This window comes from Anastrepha obliqua, chromosome 1, assembly GCF_027943255.1.
Source record: "Anastrepha obliqua isolate idAnaObli1 chromosome 1, idAnaObli1_1.0, whole genome shotgun sequence".
In the NCBI taxonomy this organism is placed as follows: Eukaryota; Metazoa; Arthropoda; class Insecta; order Diptera; family Tephritidae; genus Anastrepha; species Anastrepha obliqua.
In genome coordinates, this window is record NC_072892.1 from 184768268 (window position 1) to 184789398 (window position 21131).

A 21131-nucleotide genomic window follows, 5' to 3' on the forward strand; every position below is an offset into this window, starting at 1 on the left:
AGGCCTAGAATCAATAACTGAAAAGTTAATCCTTAGAGTAGTTTATAAAGAATTCAAAATAATCAAGAATGCAATAAATTTTGCAAAAACAGGGATCCTTTTCTCTGGTATCCTCGGTTTAAATAAAATAATTCACAACAAATCATGATATTCCAGCAATTAAGTTTTTAAAATATTCTGATATCCGGGTGTGTACCTTCAATAGTGCAATTATAACTATTTTTAAATACCCAATAATAAATAATATATGCCAAATGTGTAATTTAATTTCACTAGCCTTCAAACACGGAAAATGTGTACTGAAAAAGTTGCTCAATGTAAAAATGAATCTATTAATTTATCCAATAGCTTAGTGTATAACATAGTATATACATATATACATATATAGGAACAATGTGCAAACAAGAACCAAGTGATATACCTATATACGATTCCATGGGGATAGTACGAAAGGCAATTAACATTGGTGGAATGGACAACAAATAAATGGCCACTATCTTCTCTAAACTAGCCATAGTATTAATATATGTTATGCAATAACATAACGGTTGTATAGTTCACTAGCCTGCCATCTCAGAGTTTGTATGTTCGAGTCCCACGTAAAGCACGGTCCTCGCACTTTTCAAAACGTACCTACTTTCCTAGTTTCTCATAAAAAAAAAAATAAAAATAAAACAATAATTTCATTCCTCAATCCCAACAACCTTATCCTTCCAATCCTTACTCCCGCACAAAAGTCAGCGCAGTACTTGCATTGCTAAAACAAGAAAAAGACAAAAGAAAATGACACAGTAATAGCGGCAACAGCGCAGACACACCTTTAGCGAAGTCCTCGACATTCTGTATGATCCTTCTGCAAGAAAAATGTGACACACATATGGATGGCACAAATAGTTTAACGAAACCAACGCAAGACTGAATCTTGTCGAGGCCCTATGCTCCCGAGTGGAGAGAACAAGGAAAAAAAAAAAATAAAACTAATATGGTAGCCGCGTAGCGAAATGGCCCGAGTCTTTTTCCGATCTATCTAGTGCCCTGAACCTCACTCCTCCAAAGAACTGTTGCTACTGTGCTGACGAGATCCACGATCGAACAGAAATAAAACTACTGGATCAGACAGGTTACTTACAGACATTAAACGACATTCGGTTCGTATCGTTCGTCCGATACTAACCATCTGTTCCCATGCCCCCTTAAACCCATTCACCTAACACCCCTCTCCGTTTGGACCTATTCCGTCGAAACAGCGGTACCTGTATCGGTAACTACACCGTACTGATGATGAACAGTACCGGGCTTGATGAACAGCTACAGCAACAAAAAGAACAATGATAATAATTCATGCGCATCAAAATGACAAAGATAAAGTGTTAACAATTTTAACCGCAAAATATAATTAGTATGAAATGTAAAAGAGAAACATTTGTATACTGTTGAGCAAAAAGGCTTATTAAATTCGTGGGAGAAATGTGAAAATGAGAACAAGAATGCAAGAGTGGGAAGGAATTGAACAATGAAATATGCAACAGTCCGTTTGTTAAATGAAATGATGAACAAAAGCGGAATTTGATGAACACTTACAGGAGAAAACAAAATTAAAACTTGAAATAAAAATTTTTAAAATTGGTTACGCATTTTTTTGTAGTTTAAGGTTTTAGGAATAGCATTTAGTTTTTCTGTTAATAATCATATGTACTTATATACAACTGATTACTTAATAAAGATACTTAATAAAGAACTATACGTGACTAAGCTATGACATTTCTATTTAGAGGAAATTAATATATGTATGTGCATATGCATGTAAAATAAAAAAAAAAATAATTGGCGTGTTAGGTATTTGGCCGAGCTCCTCCTACAACAAGTATTAGAAAAAGTATTGGTCATACAATTATATGGAGCAATTTAGAGAGTTATTGTGCAATACTGAGTTTTATGGCACAAATTCATTCGTAAATTTTGCCATTACCTATCGGGGAGCTACATCTATTAGAAAACAATTACAAAAACCATTTTCATCACTAAAATCTTAATCATTAATATTATATAGTTGTTATAAATGGACAACAAGAACCATTTTTACACAGTTCTTTTCTACGCTAAATTTCGGCATGAATTTATTTCCTAAGCTAGACTATTTGGGCAAACCCCACATTTTCTCTTTGCAAATTGTGATCCTTCCTACATTTTGGAAATATTTCGCATCCATATAGGACGAACTATGTAAATGCTCTTTAAAAGCTCTTTAAAATTTTAGTTTTTTACTTTTCCAAGTTGGGATCATATTCATATTCATCCTGTATTTTGAAAACGTTTTGTGTTCATACTAAACGAGCCATGTTGGTGCTCTCTTTACTACTTTAGGTACTCTTTAAACGCTCTTTCGTTTTTCAATTTTTGGCAAATAAATTTTCCTACTATTTTTCCAAATAGGATTGTATTCCAATTTATAATATAAGCACAATTCTTTTGCCAGCAAGACATAGCCCTGAAGGGAGTGAAAAAACCACGATAAAGCGTAAAAATGGCAATTAGTTTTATAAAACTTCATTTGCTTTCAATTTACAATATTATATCCATTCTAAAATTAGTTTCATTCAAATGGCAGTATCTCTTTGGGGATGGAAAAGTTTCGAGAGTTTCGGTGCTTTCGTGCCTTTTCAAAGTTAAGGAAGTGTCCCCAAAGATAATTACTTAAAAACAAGAAAGACATTTGAAATCACTAGCGGCGTGACCCTTTTAAGTTTGCCATTTGGCTTGAACCCTTTTAGTGGTTTAAGCAACAAATTGCTTTAGGAATAATGCTCAAACATCGTATTTGTGAAAGAAATTATTAAATATCTTGGCGTATTATTCATTTAGTTGCGAAACTCAAGGACAGGACAAGTCAAGGACAGGAATTTCATAGGAATTGCATTGGGAGGTTTTATAATATTTAGGATTTTGTGGTTCTTATACTAATAACTGACTCATGGGTTATGCTCTTCTGGAGAAACAAAAACAAAATCGTGTTAATAAAACACATGTGAATCAAGAATCAAAACTTAGCTTTAAAATTTAAAAACTAGAATTATTTCTTATTTTATTGTCATTTCTTTTTTTTACATTTTATATAATAATATTTAATACTGCTTTGAGTTTCAATTACAAATTTCTAGCAGTTTAAAAGTATCTTAGTGCATACATGTAATACTCTTTATGTAGAAGTCTTTGGAATATACATATGTGTATGCATCTATGTATATACATATGTATGTACATATGCTTGTAAATTAGAATTGTTTATATTGTTAAGGTTTCAGTACTGTAAACACTTAAGTAACTAAATATATAATGTATATACTATACCGTATTTTTATACAAATTTGTATATGAAAGCAATAATATAGATTTGTGTATATAACCCTAAATATTGATATCATTTCATGTAAAGGTAAGTACTTTAAATTTTTAAAATTATTGCCATTATACCAACGTCGTTTGCCGACGCAACTGCAACGCTTGTGAGTATATTGTGCGAAATAAATGTTTACAAATTTTTCGGAGACTGAGCGCACAAAATCAGTAAATGAAATTTTTTCAATGTATGTATGAATATGCAAGTACTTATGTATGAATTTACCAACAGGTACCGATATTAGTAATTGCAACTTGCCTTTAATCGAGATATTTTATTATGGGTACAATTTATTTCCAAGCCTTACTTTATCTGAGCCCATTACCAGCTCTACAACACCTTGCCCTTGCAGAAACCACCGCGTCGCTCTCCTCTGCTCTCCGCATTTTGTCGTAGCAAACTCGCCATCCGCTGTAATGGAGTATCCACATCACCAACGCTGTCATGGAATCAGCTAAAATTTATCCCAGCATCCTCATCATCTGAGCCAGAACCAGAGATCGTTTTGTGAAAGGTAGCCGGTGCCATCAGTGCGCGAGCAGCAATCATATGGAAATTCTCAGATGCACGGAATCCACTACGGGTACACACGCAACGGCAGATAATACGTTTGAAAGCGATACGGAACTCGTTCGAAAACAGAGCGTAGATGAGGGGATTGACCGCTGAATTGCAATAACCAAGCCAGAAAAGCACTGAAAAAACAGTTGGCTCGATACATTCTTCACAAAAGGCACGTATCAGATAAATAGTAAAAAAGGGCAACCAACAAAAGATAAAGCCGCCAACGATTATGGCAAGCGTCTTGGCCGCCTTTGTCTCCATGCGGAAGCGTTTTGCCTGGAATTTGGCATTGCGCTTATATCCACGTTTCTTCCCTGATGAGTTGCTCCCAGAGCCGATGTCCCCTACAGCCGCCTCTATGTCCCGCTGGCCATCGGCCACACAACCCCTTGTATTGCCTACACAATTGTCTGTATTAAAAGTCGTTTCACCGATCTCGAACAGACTTGTCTTGAAGGAAGCACGTCGTCCATTCGTAAGCGTTGGTTTGTTGTTTGTAGAATAAGCCAAATTTGAGCTAACAAGGGTTGAGTGTGAGTCAGATAGCATATTTTCAGTTGAAGGGAAAGACACCTTGATAGATATTTTTTCATGTCGTTGCCGATGTATGCGCATCGAAGTGGCGCGCTTTGGAGTGTTCGACTGAGTTGTGACACTTTGGTGGTGCGGTGTAGGATAGCTATCTTCACCGTTGCTATTCATACTAAGCGTGGACGACATGGAGTGCACGGATAGGGGAGTACGTTGTGGGGTATTGCATGGACGGCCGCGATGTATACGTAAGATTAGCTGAGAATCATTGACTTTATTGTTGCTTGGATCACGAGGACTGCCTGAAAGTAAATGATGGAGGTTCGACACCAGAGATGCATTTTAGCTTGGTATCAAAAATGTTAAGAGAAAATTAATTTTGGACACGCTGACTACATGTAACTATGAGTATATATTAGTAAGTGATTGTGCGATTAAACGTAGATTAAAACCGACAACAGGGAAGGGTAAATAATATTGGAAATTGTACAGATGAGGATGCGAGCAAATATTTTGGAAGATATTTAAAAACTTTACTCGGATTGCTAGAAAAGGGAAAAGTACATTCATACTCATAAACACACATGGAGATAAAATCGACCATTGAGTTTTGATTTTAGCTGTCAGTTTATCCAATTAAAGAGTTATATTATTTGAACTGCAATGACCGATAGAATATGTATTCGATCAATCATTACTTGCATACAAATGTGTATAGTAAGTACATAGGTAAGAAGTTCGGTCAGTAATTTAATTTTAAAATATATTTTTTCATGAATACCTTGAATACTTTTGAATACTTTTAGAAAATTTGGTTAATAATTAATTTTATATGTGTACTACGATGTTTAGTTAAGGAGTTAATTCCCAGAGGCACATAGGTGATAGATGAATTGAAATTCATCTCAAATGCAGAAATTGCATAATAATTTTTGGTCTATTGAAAAAAGCATTATCAGTTTCAAAATAAACCTTAATTAATTAACTATACTTTAATCACAATATTAAGATGAAAAAAGGAACATTGGAGTGTTAAGAAATTGATAGCATTAAAATTTACTCACACAAGGAAGACAGTGGAAATAATATTGAGGAAACATTTAAATTATTGATATAATATTTGATAGCATAGTCACGCTCCAGTAATCTTTATTATACAAGGTGGTCCACACAGTTTTTTTATATAGAATACTTAGATTGTTAGACATCTCAACGGAAAGTCAGAATCATATCCCCGCGAAATGTTGGAAAATATTGCAAACTTAATTCCAAAGTCTATATTGTGTAGCCAAACATTGGGTTTATTGAAAAGAAGTCAAATTCATATTATACTTTATATTTTTATACATATTTTTAATCAGTTTCCTTAGATTTCTAACCAAATCTTACAAGTGGCTTGCTTGATATTCGCCTTAAGGGCCTCCCATTAATGGATTGTTTGCTTAATATAGGTTATTCACGGAAGCTCACAAAAAAAAACGGAGTCAAATTCGATGCCATATTTTCATCGCAAAATGTTTTTTCCTTAGGTAGCTAATGTCTGTTCTAAATATGAATAGTCCAATGAGCTATAGCCATACTCGCTAACGGCGAATCTTACTCGATAAATTTGTTGTTGCTTTCGCATGCAAATTTTTCATCAAGTTAATCGAGCCTGCTTCATCTATTCGCCAAAAGAGGCTTCATTCAAGCGCAGACGGATATGCAACAGCTAATATTACATACATAAATGCATATGTTTTAGTATATACACATATTCTGAAAATGAAAGAAATTAGAACATAAATGCGATTTCTGGAAATATGATATCTCGATCACAACACCACGTACCATATCCAAAAAAAAAACAACCATTGAAAACGAAATAGCATAGCCACAATCTCGAACAAAAATTATATTAACTGGTAGGATTTGTTTAAATAATTCAAATTTATATAATTTTAATTTTATATAATACTAGCAAACCCGGCCCGCTTCGCTGGACAAAGACACGGCGGGTCCACGTTTTGGCATATATTTCGAGACCCTAGCCATCAATAGGTATGAAGATTACCCCGCATTAAAGCACTTATCGACAGCTTTCATTTGATGCCCATATTGCACATCCACAACCAAAGGTTACCCGGGTCCACGTTTTGACCTATATCTCGAGACCCCAGTCTCGCAGCGGCATGAAAAATACTCTGTACTAAAGCATTCACCAACAGCTTCCAATTGATATCCATATTGTACAAACACATTCTAGGGCCCACGTGTTAGTCTCTATCTCGAAACCCTAGTCACGGAGCGGCATGAAAAATACTCTGAACTAAAGCATTCACCAACAGCTTCCATTTGATACCCATATTGTACATACACATCCGAAGGTTACCCGGGTCCACGTTTTGACCTATATCTCAAGACCCTATCTGGCAATAGGTATCCAAACTATACGGAAACCATCCTACTTAACAATGTGTGCAAGTTTGGTTTAATTCGGTGCAAAGACACGGCGGGTCCATGTTTTGGCATATATTTCGAGACCCTAGTCATCAATAGGTATGAAAATTACCCTGAATTAAAGCACTTATCAACAGCTTTCATTTGATATCCATATTGTACAAACACATTCTAGGCTCCACGTTGTCTCTATCTCGAGACCCTAGTCACGGAGCGGCATGAAAAATACTCTGAACTAAAGCATTCACCAACAGCTTCCATTTGATACCCATATTGTACATACGCATCCGAAGGTTACCCGGGTCCACGTTTTGACCTATATCTCGAGCCCTATCCACCAATAGGCATCCAAACTATACGTAAACCATCTTCAATACCTACTTAACAATGTGTATAAGTTTGGTTTAATTCGGTGCAAAGACACGGCCGGTTAGCGAACACACACAAAAAGTTGACTTTATTTTATATATAAGATATATTTATGTATACTACATAATCAGTGTACGTATCTGTGTGCCCATATACAATTAGTTTTATTAAGTTAGGTTACTAAATACTTATGTATATCTATCTGGGGCTGCGGTATAACAAATTTCAGATTCGAGGGCACACAAACGATAATGTTATGTACAAAACCAAAGTACATATAAGTTTAGACGCGATATTACAATGATAGTCAAGCAGCAATAAGAGCAATAAGCTCATATTGTATTAAATCCAAAAATGTTCGACGGAGCAGGGAGGCCATAGAAAGGCTAGCCGAAAACAGTAGGCTGCATATCTACTGGGTACCTGGTCACAAAGGCATTATAGGGAACGAAATAGTAGATGAGATATCAAAAAGTGCTGTGAGACTACCATTTGAACAAGAGAACGACATACCGAGACCGCTAAACACAATATACAATGAAATGGACGACCACATGAAAAGGCAAGTGAAAGCTAGGTGGACTAACCTGACCACATGCAAAACAACAAAACTCTTGTGTAGAACCAACGACAAAAAACTCACTCAATTCGTACTTACGCTCTCGCGAAAGGAATGCAGAACTATCATAGGTATGCTAACAGGTCGCGTATCGGCACCCACGTCACTGTTGACAGTTATGATTTCGAGGTTGTAAAGGACTTCGTATACTTAGGCTATAACAAGTGCTACTTTGGACTAAGTAGGCAATTGAGTAGTAAAGATTCTGTGTAAGATTCTTGGACCTTTGCACGTTGGCAACGGCGAATATCGCAGGCGATGGAATGATGAGCTGTATGAGCTTACGACGACATAGACATAGCGCAGCGAATAAAGATCCAGCGGTTACGTTGGCTGGGTCATGTCGTCCGAATGGATATAAATGCTCCGGCTCTGAAAGTATTCGATGCGGTACCAGCTGGTGGCAGTAGAGGTAGATGAAGGTCATCTCTGCGTTGGAAAGATCAGGTGGAGAAGAACTTGGCTTCACTTGGTGTTTCCAACTGGCGCCGGTTAGCGCGGGAACGAAACGACTGTCGCGCTTTGTTAAAATCGGCCAAAATCGTGTAAGCGGTTATCTCGCCAATCAAGAAGAATTCATAGCAATATATAAGGTTATCTAATAAGAGGTGTTATATTCAAAGAAAATGATATTTTTTAATATAAATGATCGGATATTTATTTCATTATAAAGAGGAAGGCATGCCGTTAGTAGTGGAAAATAACATCAGGCAAATGACCACCACGACCACGCTTACAGGACAATATCCTTTTCATGAAATTTTCCGTAACCGAATTTGCAAAGTGGCTGCCCTATGTCCTCGATAGTCTCACGAACTCCGTCTTAGAGGTCTTAAATCGACCCTGGGCTGTTGGCGTAGACCTTCTCTTTCACGTGGCCCTAAAGAAAAAAGCCACAAGTCGTTAAATCACAAAATCTCGGTGGCCAATTGTGATCACCTTTTCGAGAGATCACACGGTCCGGAAACTTTTCCTGTAAAAGATCAATGGTTTCGTTTCTTGTGTGGCACGCAGCGCCGTCTTGTTGAAAATAAACGTTGTCCAGATCAATACCATCCAATTCAGGCCATAATAGGTAATCATCTCTAATCTAATCTAAATAACACCTGTTTTTGGAAAACCCTTTATTATAGCTAATCTGCACGATTTATTCCAGTATACCTTTGGAAGTATAATAAGAAATATCCCAAAGTATTCTAATGTTTATGTTGTACTCTGTTTGATTCCTGAGCAGAAATGAAATTAGCGATGTAAAAACCCAATTTTACCGATCACTTTAGTTTCCTACTGTGATGAATGCTGTCGACTGAATAAGAAAGTATACTATTCTTTAAATGCTCAGCTAACGAACCGCTGCCATAATGTTATAGATAAAACAGTTTCTGATGCAGATTGCAAGATTCTTGACATCGATGCGAGGTCACATGGTTCCAAGCATGACGCCAAATTTGTAGCAATTGCCAGCTAAAAACTCGTTCGTTAGAAAGCATATAACGGTGTACTAGTCGCAGATTCAGATTAAGTAGATTCATCTTAAGTTTTGACTCCGGTTAAAAATCCTTCCACAATAAAATCGGAATAGTAGAACTTATAAAAAGGATTCCAGAATATATTTCCCAATATATATATATATATATATATACATATATATTTCTCAATATATAGGTATAATATACTTCTCAATGATTGTTTTTCGGATATATCAGGGACGATATTGCTACACGTTTCAGAATAGAGTGCTCAAATGGAGAGATGGAATCTAAGCTTTGTTCAGTTTTCGAGAGGTTGAGGGTTGACCTAGATGCTGTTAAAGATGTGGTTGTCGGTGCTGCTGTGCTTCATAACTCAACTTTGCCAAAAAACGGAAATCTTCATGTGAGTGCTACACCTTGAATTAAATCCTGCAAAATTAATTACATTAAACGATATCTTCTTAGTTTTATATGTTTTTGGAGGACGCTACTAACCGAGTATCAATTGCAGAAAGCAGATACTCTAAAAACCTATTCAACTTCAGTAGAGGCCACATACCTGCATTTATTAATAAAGGGTGGTTAAATTTCAAGAGCCGATGTTGAATGTGAACCACACCTAAACGTCAACGACACTCTTGGACTTCTTTGTTTGGGGTTATTTGAAAGAAAAGGTGTACGTCGATAAGCCAGCAACAATTCAAGAGCTAAAGGATGAGATAATTCGGCACATTAACGGCATAAAACCTCAATTATGCCTCAGCGTCATCGAAAATTTGGACCATCAGATGGAGGTGTGGCGCCGAGACCGCGGCGGCTATTTGGCCGTAATTGAGCTAAACCAATATTATCATAATAAAGAGAAATGACAATAATTTCCTAAAAATATTGTATTTTATTCAAAATCAACACCGGCCCTTGAAACTTAACCACCCTTTAATTATCCTCCACAATTTGCCTGCTCTAAGCTACAATAATAAACACATACATATCAGCTTATTTATTTATGTATGAATCCTGAAAGCGGGTGGTATATTAATTGTTATATTCTTTCACTTAATATACAAACATAAAATGTCTTTTGAAACTTATTTTTAATGATTTTTAACGACAAAGCCGTATTTTGCGGTGAAATTCTCAAGTTTAAAAATATCCTTCGATAAAATATATTCATTAGTTCATTTATGATATTTTTCCCACCAGCTACTATTTTCTGCTATTTCTGTAGCGTTGGCATTTCTGCGTATTTACCGATTGACAATGTCGTTAGTTAGCACCATGTAAAGTACTAAACTGATTGTGGCAAAACTAAAAATAAAGTCCGGTTTTTCTTTTTAGTATTTTACTAACTAAAGTATGCTTCTATGATTGAGTGTGACCACGAGCCAATATGTTTAATGTGAAATGAGATTTATTAAACCTTCCGCATGACCTTGATTGATTTGCTGTATTTTCTACCTATTTGGCTTACATAAAACTAAATTAGTATCGATTTTTTGAGCAAGCAATCGAGTCATCAGCTGAAGTCGGGCAACATTAGTAAAAATAGGTGAAAAGAGGAGAAAAATAACTATAATGGCACCATCACATAAGTATACATGTAGTCAAGGATGGCATCAGAAAGTAAAAATAAATGTAGGTAGAAAATATTTTTGAAAAGAATTTATTTCACATGGCATTACAGAAAGCGAACTGTTTAGCAGATCTAATAGAAGATGAAAAATAAAATATTGACATGTTGAGTATTCGTTGCCAATTTCTAAATATCTCTTGCATCTTTGTTGATTTTTCGAAAAACTATAAAGGTAAAGGGTAAATAAATTATGTACTTTTGTGTACGTTCGGGCCTAACAATTCAGGCACAAATGGCGAAATATTACCTTTTAAAATACAAAAATTAAAGCTAGGGCGAAATTTAATTTTTTTCCCTTCACTTTATATGTATACTTATGTTTAAGCTCTAACCCTTTTATTTACCCTCTTTTCCTTGTAGCTATTGAAACGCAAAGAATATACAGCATTTGGCTATTACCTTTTTTTTTAAGATATAAAGTTTATTTTCTCAATATTCATAGACAAATACAAATAAGTATGTAAATAAATATTATATATTGTACATGCGTGGCAAGTATGACATTATCTACATTTTTGTGGCATAAATATTTAAATAATATGTAACTATTATGTATCACAATAAAATATTTTTCGTTTTGTTTTACCAGATAATGAGTTTACATGAGAATGGGAGTTAATGTTTCGTATAATATTTTTAGTACAACTGAGTTTTGAAAGGCTCTCTAGTAAGGAATTTTAGGACACTGACAATATAGACAGCACACTTAGTTTTTCATCACACCAAAATAAAAAAACCACGCATTTCTCACCTCAAAGTTTCATCTATTAACCCTAATCATGTATTCATAAAAAGGATTGTACATGTTATCCTGTAATATAATTTATTTTATATATTTTCGACGTCATGCATGTAATATTAGGGTGGCAGTTATTTTGCAAGATTATTTTTTTATTGGTGCTACCCCCCAGATTGGTTCCTTTATATATAAAAATGGTGGAAAAAAAGTTTGAAGTATATCTGGTAAGTGGAACGTGTGCCCCCGGGCCTTCAAAGTTTCAAAAAACCCGAAAATTCGTAGTATAAGTACTAGTAGTAAGTAAAGTAGCCGAGCACTTAGTTTATCACATTACAATGATAATTCAAATTATTACGCTTAAAAAAATATATTCAATGCAGAATCTACCAAGTCGTTCAACCCTTGCTTTTTGACAACTCTGTCAAAAATTTTCCATTTTTCTTCAATTTCTGAATTACAAAAACAAAACGGAAGTTAAAATATGTGAGATAACTTATCAACTGATCACATTTTGAAATTCGAAATGAAAATAGATTTCTTCAAACAGATTTCCGCGCATAAAAAATTGGGTTCGCGTTTTGACTAACGTACGTAATTCAAATTTTTATGGCTAAAAAAGTTTTGTATTGAAGTTTTTTAAAAAAATCATTAGTTGCGTACAATATTTGAAGTGAAAACATTCGGAGTACAATGTCGCGACCTCTATTACGAGAAAAAGTTTATCTACTCGGGTATTATTCAATTGAAATTTTTGGAAACAAACTTCCATCTGTAAAACAAACGTTACAAATTTTTTTTTTTCAATTTACGGATGTGTAAGTTAACAATACGAGGCAATGCTTCACTAGCTGTGCGGGAAGTGATGATATATTGGGAGAAAGCCCGAATTCCGACGCAAGAACTAAAGAACTGTATACCAAAGTTAGATGGTCTCTATCAGCAATGGCGGCAACTTCAAAAGCATGCTGCAAGAACGTCGATGGATCATAAGAAAAAAGAAAAAGATTTCGTTGAAAAACTCGAGGATCTCTTCGATATTGCACACGCCAATGCATTGAATATCATATCCATTGAAGAAGATAAGCAGTTCTTAAACAATCAGCGGATGAAAGGACGCCCGGGGTTTATGTATGGAATTGATTACCAGCTAAGTGCGAAAGAGACTCCAGTTTCTGAGCGAAAATTACGAGAGGAGAAGAAAAAAGAACGAAGCAATAATGAAGTTCTTCATTTTCTCTAGCTACCTATTTAACATGAATATTTATGTATATCGAAATAAATCGTACTTATATTGTTAATACTATTTCTAGCTCAATCTGATATACTGATGACGTCGAGTTCAAGCAGCGGAGAAGATTTAGAAGCGCGTGCTTCAGAGGAAATTCCGCAACGCTCAGAACATTTGTCTGTACCAGCAAGACAAAAAAGAGGACGACAAATAATAATAACTCCTAAGCTTGCTGCTGCTTTGGATAAGTGCAAGATCAGTGACAGGAATGCAGTTCATATTCTTATAGCTACACTTGAAGCCCTTGGTCAAGATGTGGAGACTTTTGCGATCAATAGGTGGTCTATTAACAATTCTCGTGAGAAACTCCGCAAAAAGAAAGCTACTGAAATCAAAAATATCTTTAAGGATAAGGAATTGCCTGCCGCTACGATACATTGGGATAGTAAATTACTGCCATCACTAACAGGTAAAGAGACAGTAGACCGACTTCCTGTTATTCTTTCAAATTGCGGTGCTGATCAACTTCTTGGAGTACTTGAACTGCAATCAGGGAGTGGAAAAGAACAGGCAACAGCTGTTTGCGAAACCCTTGCGGAATGTTGCCTTCAGGACTACGTAAAAGCATTGGTTTTTGACACTACTGCCTCTAATACGGGCGCTTTTAATGATGCGTGTGTTTTGATTGAAAGCTTTCTAGAAAAAGATCTCTTATATTTGCCTTGCCGCCGTCACATATACGAAATCATTTTAAAAGCCGCTTTCGAGGAGAAGATGGGTAAAACTACCGGCCCAACCGTACCAATCTTAAAAAAGTTCCAAACTGCTTGGCCTAAAATAAATGTAAATAATTTTAAAACCGGAATCGTGAATAAGAAGATCAGAAAACATTTGGATCCGGTCGATGTTTCCCGAGTTCTTGATTTTATACGAAGCACGTTGCAAGAACAAAAACCGAGAGAGGATTATCGAGAATTTTTACAAAATTACAATATTCAATGCAGAATCTACCAAGTCGTTCAACCCTTGCTTTTTGACAACTCTGTCAAAAATTTTCCATTTTTCTTCAATTTCTGAATTACAAAAACAAAACGGAAGTTAAAATATGTGAGATAACTTATCAACTGATCACATTTTGAAATTCGAAATGAAAATAGATTTCTTCAAACAGATTTCCGCGCATAAAAAATTGGGTTCGCGTTTTGACTAACGTACGTAATTCAAATTTTTATGGCTAAAAAAGTTTTGTATTGAAGTTTTTTAAAAAAATCATTAGTTGCGTACAATATTTGAAGTGAAAACATTCGGAGTACAATGTCGCGACCTCTATTACGAGAAAAAGTTTATCTACTCGGGTATTATTCAATTGAAATTTTTGGAAACAAACTTCCATCTGTAAAACAAACGTTACAAATTTTTTTTTTTCAATTTACGGGTGTGTAAGTTAACAATACGAGGCAATGCTTCACTAGCTGTGCGGGAAGTGATGATATATTGGGAGAAAGCCCGAATTCCGACGCAAGAACTAAAGAACTGTATACCAAAGTTAGATGGTCTCTATCAGCAATGGCGGCAACTTCAAAAGCATGCTGCAAGAACGTCGATGGATCATAAGAAAAAAGAAAAAGATTTCGTTGAAAAACTCGAGGATCTCTTCGATATTGCACACGCCAATGCATTGAATATCATATCCATTGAAGAAGATAAGCAGTTCTTAAACAATCAGCGGATGAAAGGACGCCCGGGGTTTATGTATGGAATTGATTACCAGCTAAGTGCGAAAGAGACTCCAGTTTCTGAGCGAAAATTACGAGAGGAGAAGAAAAAAGAACGAAGCAATAATGAAGTTCTTCATTTTCTCTAGCTACCTATTTAACATGAATATTTATGTATATCGAAATAAATCGTACTTATATTGTTAATACTATTTCTAGCTCAATCTGATATACTGATGACGTCGAGTTCAAGCAGCGGAGAAGATTTAGAAGCGCGTGCTTCAGAGGAAATTCCGCAACGCTCAGAACATTTGTCTGTACCAGCAAGACAAAAAAGAGGACGACAAATAATAATAACTCCTAAGCTTGCTGCTGCTTTGGATAAGTGCAAGATCAGTGACAGGAATGCAGTTCATATTCTTATAGCTACACTTGAAGCCCTTGGTCAAGATGTGGAGACTTTTGCGATCAATAGGTGGTCTATTAACAATTCTCGTGAGAAACTCCGCAAAAAGAAAGCTACTGAAATCAAAAATATCTTTAAGGATAAGGAATTGCCTGCCGCTACGATACATTGGGATAGTAAATTACTGCCATCACTAACAGGTAAAGAGACAGTAGACCGACTTCCTGTTATTCTTTCAAATTGCGGTGCTGATCAACTTCTTGGAGTACTTGAACTGCAATCAGGGAGTGGAAAAGAACAGGCAACAGCTGTTTGCGAAACCCTTGCGGAATGTTGCCTTCAGGACTACGTAAAAGCATTGGTTTTTGACACTACTGCCTCTAATACGGGCGCTTTTAATGATGCGTGTGTTTTGATTGAAAGCTTTCTAGAAAAAGATCTCTTATATTTGCCTTGCCGCCGTCACATATACGAAATCATTTTAAAAGCCGCTTTCGAGGAGAAGATGGGTAAAACTACCGGCCCAACCGTACCAATCTTAAAAAAGTTCCAAACTGCTTGGCCTAAAATAAATGTAAATAATTTTAAAACCGGAATCGTGAATAAGAAGATCAGAAAACATTTGGATCCGGTCGATGTTTCCCGAGTTCTTGATTTTATACGAAGCACGTTGCAAGAACAAAAACCGAGAGAGGATTATCGAGAATTTTTACAATTGGCTGCTATTTTTCTTGGCGAAATAACATCTCGGGGAGTATCCTTCCGTGCTCCAGGAGCTATCCATCATGCAAGGTGGATGGCTAAGGCTATTTATTGCTTTAAGATATTCATGTTTCGCGATGAATTTAAATTATAACCGCGTGAGAAAAAGGCAATTTGTGATATTTGCATTTTCCTTATCGGTATATATATCGGTATGTGGTTTTGTGCACCTTCTGCAGCCAAAGCACCATTTTTGGATTTCAGTGTTCAAAATTTATAAATACCGGACAGTTGACGTGGCTTTACAAAAAATCAAAAATCATTTGTGGTATTTATCACCTGAATCCATCGCCTTGGCCTTCTTTGACCCAAATGTGACGGCAGAATCAAAAATTAAAATGGTAAAGGCGTTGAATTGTGAAACTGATGCTGAATGTGAAAAAAGTATTAAAAGGATAACCGTGGAAACAAGCCAAGTTCCTGAATTATTAAACCAAGGACTTGAACAATTTGTCTCCAACAAAACAAAACGATTCTTTGCAAGATTTAACATAAATGACGAATTCCTATGCACAGATCCTGCCCGGTGGCACAAACATGAAGATTTCGTCCAAGCTTTAAAAGTAGTTAATAAACTTAAAGTAACAAATGATACGGCGGAGAGAGGTGTTAAACTAGTAGAGGATTTTAATAAGTTATATACAAAAAACGAGCGACAAATGCAGTACGTGCTCCAAGTTGTAAGTGACTATCGACAGAAGTTCCCAGACAGCAATAAACAAACTATATCTAAAAATAAAGATTTTTAAATCATTTTTATTTTATTTCCTTCAATGAGTTATTTATTTTTTTTTATATGTTGTTATTAAACTAAATTGCAATGAATTAAACGTCATATGGAACTATATATGCTAAATACTGTATGGATAATAATTTCCTTCTTCAATTTATACATGTATAATTTAATATACTTTACCAATTAAATTCTTTTACTACTTATTTACGCTGTATATATACTCATGTAAAATAAAAAACACACTTTTAATGAAATTAAAATTTTTTGTCATTTTGGGGTAAATTTTGCATATTGAAAGGCTCGGGGGCACACCTTTCCCCTATCCGATTGGCACCAAATTTCACAGAGGTCATTTTTATATAGAATGGAACCAAACTGGAGGGTAGCCAGTGAAAAAATATTGTATATAAACAAAACAGGTCAAATAACTGCCACGCTAATGTAATATGCACACATAAAATCAATCATGTATAAGCGCAACAATATCTTTTTTTTCATATTTGCATATGCATGTATAACGAAACAACCTAAACTGTTTTTCTCGTAAAGGCGCTGTCTAAATGTGCATTTTTTATAACATTCGTCAGTAATGCCACACCGGAAGAAACAAAAATGAAGATATTTAAAAAAAAATTTGGAATTTAATTGTAAAGGCATACGTAAAATTTTGCAATCTTTTCAAATAACATAAAAAGAGGGTAGCAAAAACAAAGTTTGTCAAACAACAAACAGAATAACTTAAAGTAAAATAAAAATAACGATTAATGAAGATAACATTCAATGTTTCATAACTTAAAAATAGGTAACAAAGGTATTAATGTAAAATTCTCAAATTAAAGAGATCACAACTCCAACCCAATTCAAGTATCTACTCCTATAAGACAAAGTATAAAATATTTACTTCAACAGAATTACAAACGTACCCAAGATGTATTTAATAAAGTGTGATTGAATTTCGCAGTGCTCTCATAATCATCCTTGTACTGCATATTTGGAAGAGGAAATAAGAGGGCTTGTGAAAATTCTAAAACACATTACTTTAAAACGTTTCATTTTAATTGATTTTTTTTTTTTTGACGGGACAGACTAGCAAGTACAGCTCTCAGACACAATTAAATCCGTTGTATCGCACTCGGATTCCCTTTTTAATTTTCTTTAAATCTACTCGACCTCCGAAGAAATCGAACGAAGGCGAACGAGTCGAACGGAGGCGGGGCAGACGCACAGAAAGGGGTCCGCCGTCTCATCCTCCTCTCCACATGCTGAAAAGAGTGCACTGTCATCAGTCCAACCAGGCTCCTACAGTCGGTCGGACATGGCAGGTAATATCAGTTTTGTCCATCTGCAGCCTTGTGGGTTAGAGTAGCCCGTTTGCCAACCGTGGCTTTGATGGCTGCTGAAGGGAGTGGTAGAACGAGCTCCGGGCCAAGAAAGTTGGCCACAGAGTCAGAGATCTCGTTACCCGCGATACCCACGTGCCCCGAGACCCATGTTAGCATCAGGTTATTATGTCTACCGGCATAGTTCGGCCTGAATTTACAGGACTCAACTACCCTTGAAGTGTTTGCGGGGGGGTCTAAGGCCAAGAGCGCAGCTTGGTGGTCGCTGCAGACACATATAGTTCAAAGTTCATTGCTTCTTGAGCCGGAGCCGGCTTGGTCCTGGAGCCATCAGTGAAAATGCGAAAACAGTGTTTGCCGGGCGCGTTTTCTGAGTTTGACTACACTGTATCTCTTGTTAAGCACGACTCTGAATGGCATGGAGTCAAGGGGCATCACAAGAATCATTGAATCGAAGTGCATGCCTACTCTGTTGTCCAATGCCGTACAGGGGCGGTACCAATTCCCATTGTATTTCAGCCTGCAGATGTCCTTCAAGGTGTCTCTTGTAGACTATTCAGAGCGTCAAATGCCGGGCCTGAAGTAGTCAGATGGCCACAGTGCATTGTAGTCTCGATAAAGTCCTCCCGATTCCCACGAGAGGGAGTCTACTCATCCAGGCCGCTGATGCATAGGTCATAATGAGTCTTATCATAGCCTAGGACCTTGCTAGGAGAAAGACCCCACGTTTTTCCAAAAACACCCTTGCACTGCCAGAAGGCTGTCAGTGCTTTGGATAACTCTGTTTCAACTTATGATTTCCAGAGGAGTGGACTATGGAGGATTGCTCCAAGATATTTAATTTCCTTGAATAGCTGGATTATGCCTCCTTTTAGATTAGGCAGAACGATTCCACCAAGCTTCCTCCTTCTGGTGAAGATGCAGATGTTCATAAACGAAGGGCCTGTTACCAAACAGGCAACGTCGTCCGCATATGCTTGTGCGTAGACTCCCGAGTCGTTTAAGGTGGTAAGAAGAGGATCGATCATCATGCACCAGAGCAATGGAGACAGCACACCGCCTTGAGGGCAACCTCTATTAACTCTGGATGATATCAACAGATCTTCCTCTGCACGCGCCGAGACGATTCTTCGGGCCAGCATCGAATGAATCCAATTCACTTGCACCCGGTCTACGCCGTGTCTACGAGTAGAGCTGCACATACTGTCAAAAGTGGCATTATCAAACGCTAATATGTCTAAAAAGATGCCTATAGCGTAGTCCCTCCTGTTGATGACAAGATCTACACAAGCAACAAGGTTTTGCAGTGCCGACTCGCAGGATTTCCCACTTTGATAGGCATGCTGAAATAGAAACAGAGGGTGAGCCTTCAGCGACTTTTGACGTATGCGCAATTCCAGCAGTCGTTCGAAACTTTTCAGCATAAAATAAGTCATGGTGAAGAGTGTAAAGCTTTTGGGGCTGGTGTAGTCGTCTCTTCCAACCTTTGGGATGAGCGTAGTATAATTGAATTTACTTTAAAACCAATAATTATAAATACATATGTATGTACGTCGCGATACTTTTCCGTTAGCATAAAAACAAACTTAAATAACTACCGAAATTTTTGGCGCCCTATTTCTGACAGCAGATTGGCAGTGCTACCAAGTATTGAAACGAGTTCCTGGGTGTCCTCCTACACAAAATGAGAGAGTTTCGCATCCATTCATCTATGACAATACTCTGAAGATAATTTAAAATTCGTGTTAGCTGTCAAAAAAGTTAAAATTTTTTTACTAACCCAGTCATCCAGACAGTTATAAATACAATTCCCTTTTAAACAATTGCCGCTAGTGTTGTTTCGAACAAATTACTTCCTCTGACTTCAATTCTTTCACAAATTACAACAAAATATCGCCAAGTTCACCGGTTATATTACCTTAATCATTTGCCCAATTTACTGTCTTCACAAAATCATAAACAGTGAGGAGGACAATAAGAGAATTGTGAATGCATTAGTAAAAAACTGAGAATGAACTGCTATTGTCTTTGCGCAACTGTCCCATGTAAACGCCAAGTTACAAATATAATATGATAGATTGCCAGCATGGTGAAAAGACACGAGGAAAAATGCTGGAGGTGAGAATATATATATCAGACCGTTAACCGACTATCAACGAATTTGAAAGAATCAGCTGATTGGCTGACGTCACCAGAGTCATGACAGTGTTTGGTTTACGAAAAAATCGAGATTATGTTGGTGATATATGAAAAAATCAACCAATCGCATTTCGAGCGATTTTTTGTTCTGCCATAGTAGATAAATGTTTAGATAATATATATATTTACGTATGGGATCCTCCAATCAATAGAGTTACACAAACTTAGAAATTTACTTTGAAACAAGGTGCGACTATTTACTTACTCAATTCTAATAACTCATTGCCATAATTTGCCACTCTTCTTCTCTTCATACTTCTCACTCCATAAAAAATAGACCCACAACGTTTCTGAGTAGGAATGGGGTACCAACGCGAACACCCCATATAAGGCATTGTGACTCTATTGTATCAGTGGTTGAACTCGTTAAAAAACTAAGTAATTGCTCACTTCTAGTCAAAGAGAAAAACTCTTCGTGAAGAAGTTCATACGTTACCTTTGTTTTTATCTCGGAGCACAAACAAACTTTTCTCAATGAAAGCCCAATATAGGCTATGAAAAATAGTATATGTATATATGTATGCATATATATATTTTTTTGGCGCGAAAACTCTTTTTGGGTGTTTGGCTGAGCCCCTTCTCCTATTTGTGGCGTGTGTCTTGATATTGTTCCACAGTTTTAAGCCGACTCCGAGCGGCAAACGTTTTTTTTGACAAACTTTTTTATGGCAGAAATACAGTCGGAGATTTGCCATTGCCTGACGAGGAGCGACCGCTATTAGAAACAAATTTTTCGAAATCTTGCGCAGTGCTGCCTATTGCCCACGTAGCAGCCTATCTTTTTCTGACCCGTATACTCTCTACTTCCAAAGGAGGCCCAATTGGCACAATAATAGGGACTCTCCCAAAAACAACGCTAGAGGCAACAAGTCAATTACATTCATTCAGAAGTACAACCATATTTAACTAAATGATGGGCAATCAACTCATTACACAACTCATCAGACATTCACTCATATTGACATAGCATTCGCTACTCCAG

The 21131-nt window shown here is 36.5% G+C and overlaps 1 protein-coding gene across 3 annotated transcripts in view; it reads right to left on the reverse strand.

Annotated features, from left to right (window-relative positions):
- Positions 1–21131, reverse strand: part of LOC129244107 (octopamine receptor Oamb) — a 64079-nt gene that overhangs the window by 6470 nt on the left and 36478 nt on the right. The window contains exons 5-6 of one of the 3 annotated variants that reach the window (XM_054881737.1): positions 4168–4794; positions 3359–4092 (exon numbers count right to left, since the gene is read on the reverse strand). The exons of 1 other annotated variant lie outside the window; for it this stretch is intronic. In XM_054881737.1, the coding sequence (XP_054737712.1) occupies positions 3848–4092; positions 4168–4794 (872 nt within the window). In that variant the 3' untranslated portion in view covers positions 3359–3847. Of the gene's footprint in view, positions 1–3358; positions 4795–21131 lie in introns of those variants that run through there. One more of the 3 variants, XM_054881724.1, reaches the window with a different exon arrangement.